The sequence below is a fragment of the Montipora foliosa genome, chromosome 7 (genome assembly GCF_036669935.1).
Source record: "Montipora foliosa isolate CH-2021 chromosome 7, ASM3666993v2, whole genome shotgun sequence".
In the NCBI taxonomy this organism is placed as follows: domain Eukaryota; kingdom Metazoa; phylum Cnidaria; class Anthozoa; order Scleractinia; family Acroporidae; genus Montipora; species Montipora foliosa.
Window position 1 is genome coordinate 29,176,527 of NC_090875.1, and position 15,000 is coordinate 29,191,526.

Consider the following 15,000-nt stretch of genomic DNA (forward strand, 5'->3'; position numbering starts at 1 on the left):
TGTTCGAAATCCTTTTGAAAACAAAAGTGTTTGTATATCAGGAAAAAAATGAATTTTAGAAGCGTATGTTTTCGCTTTGAAATTTCCTGGGCACGGCCATCTTAATTAATTGTACTTCCCTATACTGTTCATCATTTTTGAAAAGCCCCGAAAGGAGAGGCTTCGAATTCTCTAACATCTGGCAATGTTCATTTTTTCTCTCTGTAGTATCCGAGCACGAGAACGAACCAGAAAAACAGTACATTGAACCGGGCAGCATTTCCACCGAAATCAAACGACGCGAAGATTGGAAAAAGTCTCTTCAGAACCGGCTAGAGGTTGAATCACAAGACAGTTTGGATGAATACGGAGGAAATACGCCATATTTTACCGAAGAAGGCTCCTTCGTAGGTGACCTTACAAAAGGCAGCAACAGAAGATCTATTTATGATGAAATATCTAGTCCTGCTGTCTAAGTCTAGTTCATTTGCGGTTACAAATTGACTGGGTTACTTTTTCTTTGAGAAGCCGAAAATAAACAGCACCATTTGAACGTGCTTGTTCCAAGGTTTAATTTGATTGGCAACAAGAAAACTTGTACTAAAAGATTAAAAAAGCGACTTGAACTTTCATTTTGCGTTAATAGTATATTTTGGAAGGTCCATCGTACTCTTACTGTAGTCAAAAGTTGAAGAAAGAAGAATAAGGTATTTTTGAACAAAAACAATTTTAGATAATGATTACAAATGAAGATAGGACTAATTTGAGTTTCAAAAGAGTCTTCGATGCAAGGCGCCGATGACTATAGAACCCTTCAAGTGACCAATACCTTCCAGTAGAGGGATCGTTTTCCTCGTTTATAGACAGCTATTTCCCGCATAAATTTAAAACATAATTTTGGCTAAGCTAACAAAACATGGCGAAAGCATGGCAAAAGAAGCCGTTTGAAATATAAGTACATGTATAGGGATATACGTAGTCTAATTGATGCACTTAATTCTTCGCTTGTCACTAGGTTAGTCTGTTCTTAAGATAATGTGCCATGATTTTTTTCGTTCGTTGGGTTGTTTTGTTTTGTTGCTGTAGTTATTATTATTGTTGTTGTTGTTATTATTGTTGTTATCATTATTGCCGGCGAAAAAGAACCTTTAGAAACGATTGAATCTCCATCTAAACATTACCGAAAATAATTTGGGGGGGAATGCTTAAACTTGGTGTCCGTTGCTGGATGACGAACATCGACTGGCCAAGCATCCTGCGTTTATTTTCATGGAACATCGATGACCACAGAAACAATTTCTTTTTATCTGCCTTTAACTCGTCGTATTTGGTTATGACACAAAGATGGAGAAAATCAATAGACCATTTCCGAGTTCATGTCTTCTCCTCTTCAAAGCGAGTCAAAGTGCAAAGTTTTTGTGATGATAATTAGTTCTACTTTACATATGAATGAAAACTAATTTTCATAAGAAAAACTTCGCACTTAGACTCGTTTTTAAGAGGAGGCAAACATGAACCCGGAAATGGCCTATTTGTTTATTTTTGGAAACGAAGACGATAGTGGGCATTTTAAAAGTAAATTTACAGTTCCCTATTCGAAACGATCTCAAGTGAAGTAGAGCTCTGATTGGTGAATTGAAGGTCACGTGCTTTGGAATCACACCTAGTGAAAAAAAAAAACCTGTAATTCATAGAAAATACAACTCTTCTATAAATCAAAATTCACTTTTATGTTTAGTGCGATTGATGAACGAAGAGTTTTCTGACGAGGTTTTTTTTTAAGCTGATTAGAAGAGATTTTTATAACCAAAACTTTTTGTAGGAGATGCAAGTAGAAACAAGTGGAGTAATATAAAATAAATATCAAAAAGTGTCAGTAGTTTTAAAGAAAATCAGAGACGTTTTGGGTGTAGAACCCTTTCTGTTGCACGGTTTTCTTCACACTGAAGAAGTTTTCTACACCTGAAATGTCTGTAATATTTATTTTATATCACTCTACTTAGCGGAAGAGATTTTTGCCGGACAAAATCTTGTTTTATTTCAAAACTTGATTTTCAACATGTTTAAAAATTCCGGAATAATGGAGTTATGTTCGCTTGTCGTAGTTATTTTGTTAATTATCAAAATATTGCTATTGTAGATTTAATCTTGAAAAATAGACCTGTATTTGGTGACGTAGGTTGTTACTATCAATATTAATTAATTAATTTCCATTTAATTAGAAACCCAAGATTCGTAGTGTCGTGTCGAATTAAGAGTTCTTGTAGTTTTAAATAGCATGACCTTTCGTTTTTGGCTTCAATTAAGCTCTTTTTAAGAGAGCGCCACATAGGTTCGAGAGTGAGATGAAGAACTTAACAACTCGTTCTCGACACAAACAATTGTTTAAACTTACATTGTCCTAAGACGACTTGTGAGAACGAGGTTAGTTCGTGAGCGCGAGCGCAGGACGTAAAGCTGAAACAACTACTTCTCGCGTTCGATGTTGGTGATAAAGCGCTCTGTTATTGTATAATCTCGCTACGATAGGCCCGGAGAAAATGCAATCGCTGAAATACTTCTCTTCAGGAAAAAAAGTGATAGCGTAAATGTAGAGAATCCTTTACCCGTGCTCAGTAAATTTGCAATGTTGAAAATAAATTTTCTTGTTTCATATAGTCCGACCTTTTTCACTTGCCTTAGCGCCCAATAAAAATGGTGAAATACCCTCAATATTTATCTGCCCTCACTTTGACGGTGAGCAACTTTTGCTATTGTCAACTGTCTCTTTGGGTTGATTGCAAAGAAGTCACAAACATGCCGTGTCTCATTTTTTTTTTTTTTTTTTTTGTCTTTTTTCTTTCTGAGGAGAGGAGAGACTAAGGCCCCGCTATTTTGCATTTCGACTTAAAAAAATTCGCGTCCACACGTAGCGTATTCCAATCGTTTTCGAATCGTTTTCCCTTTCCACACGTATCCGGATACACTCTACTTCTTAGTGCTTTTGACAAAGATCTTGTTTGTTGAGCATGAGTTTTACGTGAAAATCTTTCAAGGTCCAATGACCAGAACTAAGGTTGCTGACCAGCGGTTTTCGTTAAAGCAATGGTTTGCGGGGGGTGCTCAGTCTCGCGGGCTCAGAAAACCTGGTTGTGGTCATTGTTATTTACGGTTTTTCTTCAAGGTCCAATGTCGATTCTCAATGTTGATTTATCTCACCCTGGAAAGACTGGATCTTATCAGGAGTGTTTCGTCAGCGTATTCGAAAATTCGTGGATACGACCGTCCACACGTATCCGAATTCGCAGCGTAGTAGAACATGTCCAGATACGGCTACTGAATCGTATGGACGCAAGGTGTATTCGAAAAAAAAAATTGCGTTTTCAAAAATTTCCGGATGCGTGTAAAGCCTGTTCTGCCATGTCGCATTCAGGACATAAACAAAACAAATAATCGTCATAAAGGCTTATGTTATAAGTATATAGAATTTCACCAACTTTGCCTCAGGCACATAAAATATATTCCTGGCTTGACAACGCAACAATTCTTCGCCTATCGTCCAACAAACGACAGATTAAACGTTATGTCCGCTCCCCTCCATGCTTTCGGTTCCTGGAATAGAAGCATGAATCTAAGATGGCGGACTAAACAACACGACCTCTTCCTCAAGTGAGGGATCATCCGTCATTGTCAATTTGCTCCAGATGAAGTATTATCCTCCATTTAGATTACTCTGTCCCAGGACTTGTGGTAGCAGATAAAAAGAAAAAAAGTAGGAGTGGTCCCTCGACAGGATTTGAACCCGGAGCACCCACTTTGAATGGAAAGAGCTGTTTTTATCTACTTAACTACTAAAGATCAACTGACTGCCAACAATAATAATTAGCATATATATAAAATCATTGCTGAATAATGGTTAAGTGTAAGGCTTGATTTTAAAATGGTTAGCTTTCTCTTGAAGTTTGGTAACCGACATTTTTCACTGTGTAAGCTTGCTTCTTAGCGGGTGCTAATACACATTTACAGCGGCACTTTTGGAAGAAAAAAATACTGCCATTTAGTTAGCTATGTGCAGAAACCCATAAGGGTTGAAACGTGTAACGCGCGTTCACAGCTTCCGAATATTCAGTGCAAACTGATTGGTTGAATGTTTCAGTGCTAAGTACCATATTTGGAAAGCCCTCGCTCTTGCTGTTCCAAATATGGTACTTAACAAATTGAATATTCAGAAGCTTGTTTCCCAGCACACAAGGGGGCTCGGTTTCCGCTATGTGGTAGTAGAGAGATAAGTGAATAGGTCATTAATCAAACGTTCTCAGGTTCGAGTCCTGCGAGTCCAGACAATGCTTTGGTGTTTAAGATGTAAGCATTTATCGTGATTATGCTTGTATCTAGTATTGTTTCATGTCTCTATTTCTTTTTAGTTGTAATTAAGAAGCTCTTTTTGAGCCTTTTAGGTATTTAAAAAAAGGGAAAGGGTTATTGATCAAACGTTCCCAGGTTCGAGCCCTGCAAGTCCAGACATTGGGGTTCGGGTTTAAAAAAACCATACTCATTTTGCATGATCCCTATCAAGCTTTCAGTTTCCAAAATGAACGATAATACTTCACTTGGAGCAAATGGACAATTAAGAATAATCCTTCAATTAACTGGACTTAACGCAGATGAAATGTCACTCCCAAGTCATTTTCTTTTTTCTTTCTAAAGCACTTAATTAAGAATTGTGGACAGGTGAAAGGATACAAAATTACTGTACCGAACAAACTAGTTTGCTTTGTTGACGCCCACTAATAAACATTTCCATGTGGCCTTTTTGCTCCTGTGCAAATATGGCACGTGCAGAACTTATTAAAGCCTATTGTGTCTTGTTTTATCCATTTTTCGGATGGTTGGCTCTTTGTAAGCGTGGAAATTATAATACCACAAACACGAATAACGCTCGCTCGTTCAAAACGCATCTTTTTTTGCTGCGGAGGATTTGACACACAAATGAACGTTACACAAAAGGTTTTGAAGGTAAGAAAACAGTTTATGACACCGAATGGGAATTGTCTTTTGTTAATAATTAACCGTACGGGATTATTTCCGGCCTGTCATATTGTATAATATGGTAACAGCGACAAAATCTTAAAAATATGCCAGTTATCGGTAAATTAAATGCAACGTAACCACACACGAAGAGTTTTAAACAACATGGGGGAAAATGTATATTCAGAGACATTTTCGTTTGACTAATGCATCCGCAAGTAACTCGTTTACAAATGGATGCGAAATCTTCATGTTTTGCGTGCATTATTCTGCCGGAGAAAATGTCTTAACAGAATCTAATGTTTCACAGCATTGCACGTGCATATCGGGCCAAACTCGGTTCCAGGGTCTTCCTGGAAGTGGTAAGTCAAAATGGCGGACACGACGCCTGCCCTTTTGAATGGGCCATTTCCGAGTTGCTGTTTGTCTCAGTTTCAAAGTGAGTCTTGGTGCTCAACTATTGATAGGGAAACACGAGTTTGATTAGCTTAAGAATACGCAACTCATTTGGAATCATTGCGAAATGATTTCATTTACGTTTTATAAATGTTTTCTGACAAAGTTCTCGAATCAGTTCTCCGTCGTTCATTCTTAATTTCTTGATTGTTTCCCTGCACAGCTTTAAGGTGGGCGTACTTACTTATTTCATTTATTCTGATCATAAACTCACAGTGGGTAAATAACGATAAAGTAGGCAGTACTCTTCTACTTGTCATCGCTAAGGAGATTTCGTTCTTTAGAAATTCATCGATTTTTGTGCCGGTTTTAGAGGCTTGCCTTTACCCGTTGACTCCCAAGATCTGAATATTAATTCTCCCTTCTCACTGCCATACATTACTTTTTATGTCAGTTATGGGAATTTCATGATATGTCACGACAAAAAAACCCAGGTGATAGATTTCTATATTCTCGTCGCCAGTCTGCTTCACAATGCACTCAGCTTGTGAGGAAAAAAATTCTATCAGTCACTCTTGGGATTCAAAAAGGTTAAGAAACTAATAAGAAAGAATATGGTGCGTTTTTCGATCGTGTTTTTGGGATCTTCGTTCCTCAACGACACCTATGATTATGCCAAAGGAATGTCAGAAACTACAGGGAACGAAAAGACACCTTTATTATTAAAATCAACAAAGTACTTCACTAAAATGATTTTTGCCTTTAAGGCAAATATAAGACACTTTAACTTACATGTTTCTTATAAAATTTCTCTACCTGTTTTTGAACTTCAACGAATCCTTTTTGAAATATTTTTATATCTTTCTTTCTACCCACTCCTTGGATGACAGCAGCAACGAAAATGACGTCACTGAGAGATGGTCCCTTTGCTATCCGCCATCTTGAATCTGTCCGCTTGAGTAACTCAACGCTTGTGTAATACTGAACGTTTAAGAGACTTAACGAGAATGTTTTGCATCGTGGAAATTTAAAGCAAAACACAAGACAGTGAGTCGTGCAGTGAAGTACATCTCGAACTTTAAAATTTAAAGCTTACAATGCTATAAACAATTTTATAAGGCCCTTCAGTGATGAAAACAACAAAGCTTAGAAATTGATCCAAACCATTGAATTTTCGGTAACCCAGTTGTTAAGAATGGTTTCCATAGGAACTGTAAAATTGTTTTTAAAAAAGGACTGTGGCCAACAAGATTCTTTACTGAACCAATGAAGCTGGTTTAAAACGATGCATAGTTTTTTAAGCCTTTAGATTTTTGAGCGGGTTTCACTTAAACGTCTGGAATGATTGGAAATATCAACGTCCTGTAGCTAAACATAACTTTGGCTGCGTGCGTCGATCAGCCCCGAGGCGAAATGAGATGATTAAAAAACGAAAGTGCCTAGACAAAGGTGGAGAGAGCCGACTGGTCTTTGTCGCCTTGGGGTTCAGTTCTCTCATCACCGTATTCTTGTATAAATGATCCGTCTTCGTTAAACTTGCCCTCGCCATAATCATCCAAGCTGTCTCGGTCACTGTCCCTGTGCAATGAGCTGTCGCTTTTGTAAGGCGGGGGATGTTCAGTCCTGTTATAAAGAACACACAAGAGTGACGCCAATAAACTGACGAACTCGATTAAATAGCACTCTTTTCAATTAACGTCACGATCTAGCGCCCAAAGCATTATGAAGTTAATATGCGGACAAAGACAAAGACATTTTAGCGGTGTTTCTCCACATTTCAATCCCATAATGCTTTGCAATAATCTATTTTTATCAACTGTGGAAAACACTGTTTGACATAAAAATAGAAATTCTAGTTTCCGGATAATTCATACTTATTTAGTGTACTCCACAAATACTCGGTTCTTATTGGACAAGAGCACAACAATGAATCCCTCATTGTACTCGATAAGTCCCACTGAGGTTGCTATGACAATGAAGTTTGTAAGATAAAAGTGGCAAAATCAAAACAACCAAAATGGCCGACAGTCATTTTGACAATTTTCAAACAAAGACCAGCAAAATCTGCAGCGAAACGAAAAAACCGACGATTTTTAAGTCCTGCTTTTCTGTCAGCTGTCACGGCCAACAAAAATGTGATTTGTCGAATTTATGTACACCTACATGTAAAAACCGATACCTTTTATGTAAAACATGAATTTGAAAGAAAGAAAACGGATGAAGTTTCTATATCACAAACTCCATTCACAAGCCAGATGCAATATTCATAGGTATAGGGTTTCCAATATTAACACAGATCAACCACGTACAGATCTGTCAAATAAATAGTTAATAAACAACGACGAGACGTGGGCCTTTTCAAGACCAACGAAACTTGAAAAGCCCCACGTCTTGTAACAAGGAAAAAAATAGATTTAAAACTCCAAACACAGGCATATCAGTAATATATTTGCAAGAGCAGGAGAAAAGTTGTACCCAAGCCAGCAAGTGCTGCAGCTTGTAATCAAGCTGGAATTTGAGCCCTGGAACTCACGTCAACTGCGGCATTAAGGCCTGGTCAAACGCTCGCAACATTTCAACGCAACATCTTGCAACCTTGTTGCATGATGTTCCGACATGTGTTGAATGGACTGGCCAAACGTACGCAACATGTTGTGCTCAACAATGTTGCAAGATGTTGCTTTGAAACGTTGCGAGCGTTTGGCCAGGATTTTACGGAGCTTTTACAATAAGTTTAATTAGCAAAAACTATAGCTCAGCACGTCCGGCACGTGCGTTTTACATTTTGGTACATTTCTTTGCCGTTCTCGTCTTGACAACGAGATGAAATGATCAAGTTTGGGGTCATCGAGGGCGCCAGCACCAAACAATAATTTTTCAATTTTCTCTCTCAATATCCACACCGTTTTCGCCAGTTTTTCCTTGCAATGTCGGACTCACACTTTTCACGGCGAGAGACTTGGAGTAATCGCAAAATTACGACAATTACGGTAAATTAGACTTTTAGACAACGCTCTCCAGCGGTCGTGGTCGCCCTTGCTTAAGCCCTCTATTTAATCACTGTTCACGTTACCTGACATCGTTGGGGGCATCTAACTGATCTGGAGGTTCTGTAACGATAAGTGCTGCCCTGTCTTTTTCACGTTTTCCAACTATGCAAGGACGAAATGACAGAGCAGTGGTTAAAATTTGCAATGTGGAACTCTAGGGCGGCTATAATAACAAAAATCGAAAAAAAAAAAGGTCTTATCAAACGTGTTGATAAAGGTCGAATAACTACCGTAAACGATTTGGAAAGCTGAAATTTCGAGCGCTAGCCCCTCGTCATAGCGAATGACGGTGGGCTAACGCTCGAAACATCACCTTTCCAAATCGTTCACGATGGTAATTCGACTTTTATCAACACGTATGATAAAACCGAATTTTCCTGTTTCACTCTCCCACCGACGCAGCACCACAGTTTCTTTAGAAACTAGGCATTTGTATTATGTAAACAAAGTTTGTCTGGAGTTTAACGCAACTGCTTTGCGAGTCATTATCTTTTCTGCTAATCCTACGATATTAAACAACTATTCACCGAACTGTTAGTGGCTACTCCGTAGCTCGGTAATTATCCAACACTAACCCTCGACACGGAGTTGAATAGTTGTTTCAGCATATACTAAAACAATGAACTAATATAGCAAATAAGATGATTTTAACTAATCCATTCTCCTGCAACGATTATAATATTTTCGGGCGCAAATTCCGCGCAAGTTGCTCGGAGGTGAATAAACGAATACAATCTTCACGCAAAGCTTCTACTCAGAGTTGGTAGGTGACACTGTACCTCGCACGGAAAGATAATACAGAATTGCACGCCCGCGCAGACAATAAGGTAACATGCATAGTGACTTACCAGGATATTTAGTTCCTTTCTGTCGATTGTAAAGTATCATAATGCAAAGGCCAATAAGCACTAGAACGACAATGCCCATCAAAGTTATAAACCAGGCGGTTTTATGAACTGGCGTTGTGGCACGCTTTCCAGCATCTATAATTGAAGAAAATTGGAAATAAGTTATTTTCAAGCTTGGCTGGGCGAAATACAGGTACTTTAAAAATGGAGAGAATTGACGAACAGATTTCGGCGGGGGATAGCACTTTAAACTTTAAACTTCGTTTTAGTTTCCGAGACGTAGCTCTCGTAAATATTAGAAAAATATGACGACTTACTGACAATTCCTGGTAACGGCCTGCCATCAGTAACATCGCTCGACGGACTCTGCTCAGGGTTGTCCCGATCGGGGAAGTCGTTCCTTGCCACAGTCTTGAACTCGTACAACTCCGGACTCAGATTTCCAATCTCAACACTTTGCGTTTCAAAATGATTTACCCAGCTTGTGTTTTTAAACGTTTCTCCTTCCACTGCAAAGAACCAAATGATGTAACTTAGAGCCTTGACATTTGACCAATAAGTATAAAACTTGACTGTAAAGATGACTTCGGCTCTGCTTGACAAAACGTCAATAATGTCACCAAAAAAAACCTTTGCAGGACAACTCTCAACTGGACGATCTTACTTCATCATGTACGCCCATTGCAATTTATGGATATTTACTGGTTCTTTAATGCTTTTCTATGGATTACGGGGGAATACTTCACGAGAAATTTACAAGCCTTTAGGCGAGTTGTAAAAAAAAAAAAAAATTTACAGTACAATATTCACTCATATTCCATAGAAAACCATTCAATAACCAATAACCATGTTAGAGCGAGTTTCAATCGAGTGTCGCTAAACCAAAACCAAAGTAATTACTTTGGCCAATCAAAAAGGTCGGAGACAATCCAGTAAGCCAATCAAGACTCGAATTAATTACACGTAGCCGACACAAAGCGCGGGAAAATGTGCACGCGCAAGCCACGATTGGTTTTGCTTTCACTTCTGATTGGTTGAAAAAATGGCGCGAGAACTTTCAACCACTCACTGAGTGAAGTAAATGCAAAACCAAAGCAATTCGCTAATTACTTTCGACACTTAATTGAAAACCGCTCCATCCTATAAATATAAACCTTCAGCCAAAAATTACGCTTACCAAGAAGATAAAGCCATTTTCTGGACAAACGTGGAAACGCGCTGGCTGTTTCCCGTTCGTTTCCCAGCTAATTATATATTCAAAATAGTTTGAATTTCGTTGGCTGAATTCAAATTTCAAGCAATCCGATTGCGCGATCGATCACAGCGTCAAAATTAGCGAAAGCAGTGTTGTGACACCGTGTGCACACTTCCGGCAGCAAGACACTGCGACGAAATATAAATGAACCAATGAGAGAGCGTCATATGGTCCGCCATATTGAATTAGAAAACTAGTTCACATCCCCCTTCATACAAGATCACTGCGTATGCACCGAGCGGGCGTCGTGTCGCTGCGCCTTGTTTTTCAAGTAGTATACAAGGAGCGACTAGTCGCAGAGACCTGTCACTGCGACTTTTCGCCTAGTGTTTCTCGACCTTAAAGGAAACTTAGCATTTCTATGAATTTAAAAGACTTTCCACAATATATTTATACATTTAGTTTTAAGCGAAAATCTGTTTTCCTGCCGTATAATATTTATCGAAAAAATCAGAGCATTTTTGACACCTGCAGTTAAATCGCTGATTAGGGTTAACAACTGGTGTCCGGATAACAGAGGGTTGAAATACCTTTCTTCCTGTACATAACCAAGAACTCGTGCGTGTACCCTCCGCCAACACCAAACTTGTAATTAACTCGAACTCTGTCCACATCAATTCCTTCGACTGTAGGACTGTTTGGCTTGGCAGGCGCTGTTAATTAAAATAAGTAAATTCGAGACAATTACTTTTCACCCCATGGAATCTTATACCAAATTGAACGAAGGCGAGGCAAGCTTTTCGTGGTTCAAAAACATAGGCTCACAGAGATTTAATAGGATATGCAGAATTTGGCACTCGGATCTATGTGGGTGGGATCTCAAAGAGACAAAAAGCTCAAACGGATGACACCAAGAGATTTAAAATATTATCAGGGCTTTGAAACTTTAACCTCATTAATCGACCAGTATCAAATTTTTCTTTACACAACAGAAACTGAAAGGATGCTTGTAGAAATACATGTTACTTTCGTAATAAGTTATTTTTCAACTTGGAACTTCTAAGCTAGGTAACACAATACACAGCCTTTTATCCAAAAAAGGCAGCGAAGCACGTGTTTTAAAACCGGTATTTATGTGAATGTTTATCCGAAAAACCGATATAAAAGATCAGCAATACATAGAATATGAAATGGTGTGTGCACCTATACGGTCAATGTGCTAATATACGTTGGTGTTCTTGTGTATACAAATATATTCATAGTATTGTAAATGCAACCTTCAGTTGTGAACTAGAGCACGTGTCGTTATAAATACAACCTAAACCGTATTATATGTACAATCTTCCAGTCGTACCACCCCACTACCCACTAAGAATGGTCATTTAAGATACCTTTTTAGATTAATAAACAAATTCTCCGTTATATTGCCAAAACAAATGTATACAGAACAGTTGAGAGAATATTCATTTCGACAGCAGGTCTAAAAGGAGTGCTTTATTTCCCATTCGGTTGTTCAAAAGGTTCATCATAGTTTCTACGATACCGAGGCATAGTGGAACGTCAATATCACAAGTGAAATGACCGTTGTTTCGTCTGCGAGCGACAGTAGACATTTGCGACGAATTAATTAATTTGACTAATGATTCCAAATTCGTTTGACCTAAACATTCGCTATCTTCGCGGGACATGTACACCATGGCAAGAAGAGCTTCATTAATGCTTGGGAAGAAATAAGCTGACAAAAGAACGTTCCAAGACAACTACGCTTTGCGCTGGTCCATACAGCGTGTTGGTCCAACCGGCGATCTGAAAAGCTTAGCTTCTAAATGGTCACAGATAACTGATTGATTTACCAGTCCAAAAGGCCAACTTACCTGACCATTTCACTGTTCTCAAAAGCTCTCGTGCACTTGTTCCCCAGCCTATGTTTGTCTGCGCTTGTATTTCTACAATATAGTTACTATCGGGTTTCTGATTCTCCAGTAATTTTCTTCGCGCGTCTAATCCAGTTTGCTCCTTATCTACCACAACACCTTTCGGTTCTGAGCCGTCTGCATAATCTTTGGATCCCACTTGATAATCGATGATGATGCCGTTCGGTTCGACAGGTGACTCCCACGTCACAAGGATAAATTTCGCAAAAGCGTAGACGTTCACATCCGATGGTGGCCCGGGTTCTGAAAATGAAAAGTTAAAAGAAATGAAAATTAGTTTCACTGGACTTGTAGGTTTGTTGTCTGAAGCATGTTCTTTTAAAAGATCTGCTTGAGTTTTCTGAGTGCTAGCAGCTGGTCAAGAATGGCTGGCAGTACGTTCATAACTCAGATTTCAGTCCTGCAAACTGAAAATCTTGGGCAACGGTGTTTCAAAACCAAGCTGATAGGATCAAAAACGGCCTTTACTTTACCTCCCTTGCCGCGTCAGCATAAGCTAATTAATATTTAAAAAAACGCAGGGAAATGAAAAAAAAGTACGGTGCATAATCGGTAACATATCAAAAACTGGACCCATGTATACTAGCTAGACGAGATGCGTGAACTGGTCTCAAATTTTTACAAAGAATGCATGGACAAGTTTTTATAACTTTCGAAGTCAATCACTTGTCACCTTTAGGGAGTTGGGCCTGCATGCGTCTTGTCATGCGCATCAGCTGGGGTGACCTCCGGTGGTACGAAATTCAGATCTGCCACCGTTATCAAAAGCTAAATGGTTCCCTTTTCGTAGTTGAGGTCCTCAACCATGTTACGTTCTGTTTGAATCGTTTCTTCCGATTTCATTAACGAGGAGTGCGTTGTACTCTCTTGATTGCTGAGAGCATTTCTACGTGTGAGAGCATTTCGTTTTAAGAAGGCATTTACAGTCGCAGTTCACATTTGTGCGTAGCAAGGTGTTATCGAATCCAAGCCAAGAAAGTTCGTGTGTTAATGCGGAAGCCAAATATGCAAGATTCCCCTTCACTACATCACGACGTATTTCACATACAGACAGGACGGTTGCAAGGACGATATGTTAGTCTTACCGCTTTCGTCTGTTTCCGCAGATACTTCACTGCTCGCCGGCCCCTCCCCGCCGTTGTTGTACGCTTTAATCACCATGTTAAAGTTGGTGTACGGTGATAAATTGGTAACTGTGTATCTTCCCGTCCGTCCGCCTGATACATCAACGACGATTGCATCACTTGGAATAGCGCGTCTTCGTCGTTTTGCACTGAGGAGAAGACTTTGACCCCAGTAATAAATCTGTGACGGCAAATGGAAGCAAGTTAAGAAAGAGATTTATCAGTTTAAAAAAAGACGGCGGCTACGGCAAAGAAAACTTCAGTCCAAAATATACGAAACTTAGCGCTATCGCAAGTATTTCGCGATTATTCCGTCTTGTTCACCTTGTACAACCTGACTGGCGAACTATCCTTTAACTGGATGGGTGCGAACGTTTTCAAGTCAAAACAGAAAATGACTGTTTCATTGTTATACGCTCACGTTGTCGTCAAAACCTAAAATTTGTGATTTCACGTTGTTTTTTTATGGAGTACGGCAGAGAATTGTACGGGAATTCGGAGAGCCTATCAGTGCGACGAAAGAAATGGAAAGCCTTATAAATGTATGAGCAGGAAACCCATAAGGGTTGAAACGTGTAACGGCTCCTTGTGTGCTGGGAAACAAGCTTCTGAATATTCAATTTGCTAAATACCATATTTGGAACAACAAGAGAGAAACATTCAACCAATCAGTTCGCACGAACACCGTGACGCAATACCACCAATGTTCTCGCGCGAAATTAACTGGAGCGAGGGGTTTCCAAATATGGTACTTAGCACTGAATATTCAAAAGCTGTGAACGCGCGCTACACGTTTCAACCCTTATGGGTTTCTGGTATGAGACAATGAATGGACATCCCCCGGATTATCTTCAACGTCATTTTTCTCAGTATTACCCTAATTACAATCTGGGAAAACTGGCTTTGCCAAAACCGAGAACTAATTATTTAAAGCGAAGCTTCCCCTACAGCGGGGCCACATTATGGAATAACGTGCCCAATAGCAAAAGGATGTTGGAACTATTGATCAATTGAAGCGACACTTGAGGAAGGTATTCCCGCACGGCAATTATGTAAAGCAGTCGTAGATATTTTTAGTTTTTAACTTGTAAAGCTTAAATGATGATTTTCCGTGTTTAAATAAAGTCTTACTGCTACTACCTACTACTTTTTTGTTACACGTGCAGCACGAGTTTCCTTTTTCAACCAATAATATTCTTGCTTTAAGGCGTAGCCAAAGCCGTAGGTAGCCGTAGCCGTAGCCGTAGCGGGCGTCTTTGCTTAAACTAGAGGGAGCATACGAAACGAGGACGACGACGGGTACGAGGACTTCATTTAAAAATACAAGTTCGCGTTATTCATATCACTACGAAGCTATTTCATGTCGTTTCGCGTTAAAAATGTGTAGTAACTGTCGAGAAATTAAACTGGTATGAGTGGGTTGGAAGCGTAGAGAGAGAACTGAAAATTCATCATCATGTGCTAACG

The 15,000-nt window shown here is 39.2% G+C and overlaps 2 protein-coding genes across 12 annotated transcripts in view; one reads left to right on the forward strand and one right to left on the reverse strand.

Annotated features, from left to right (window-relative positions):
* Positions 1 to 2,636, forward strand: part of LOC138011725 (neuroglian-like) — a 62,125-nt gene extending 59,489 nt beyond the window's left edge. For all 7 annotated transcript variants that reach the window (XM_068858860.1, XM_068858859.1, XM_068858866.1 and 4 more), the window contains one exon: positions 208 to 2,636. In XM_068858860.1, coding sequence (XP_068714961.1) covers positions 208 to 455 — 248 coding nt within the window. In that variant the 3' untranslated portion in view covers positions 456 to 2,636. The remainder of the gene's footprint in view (positions 1 to 207) is intronic.
* Positions 2,637 to 6,083: 3,447 nt separating this feature from the next.
* LOC138011728 (fibronectin type III domain-containing protein-like) overlaps positions 6,084 to 15,000 on the reverse strand; it is a 31,394-nt gene continuing 22,477 nt past the window's right edge. For all 5 annotated transcript variants that reach the window (XM_068858871.1, XM_068858872.1, XM_068858875.1 and 2 more), the window contains exons 15-21: positions 13,495 to 13,714; positions 12,350 to 12,652; positions 11,066 to 11,188; positions 9,598 to 9,789; positions 9,281 to 9,415; positions 8,456 to 8,534; positions 6,084 to 7,005 (exon numbers count right to left, since the gene is read on the reverse strand). In XM_068858871.1, coding sequence (XP_068714972.1) covers positions 6,822 to 7,005; positions 8,456 to 8,534; positions 9,281 to 9,415; positions 9,598 to 9,789; positions 11,066 to 11,188; positions 12,350 to 12,652; positions 13,495 to 13,714 — 1,236 coding nt within the window. In that variant the 3' untranslated portion in view covers positions 6,084 to 6,821. The remainder of the gene's footprint in view (positions 7,006 to 8,455; positions 8,535 to 9,280; positions 9,416 to 9,597; positions 9,790 to 11,065; positions 11,189 to 12,349; positions 12,653 to 13,494; positions 13,715 to 15,000) is intronic.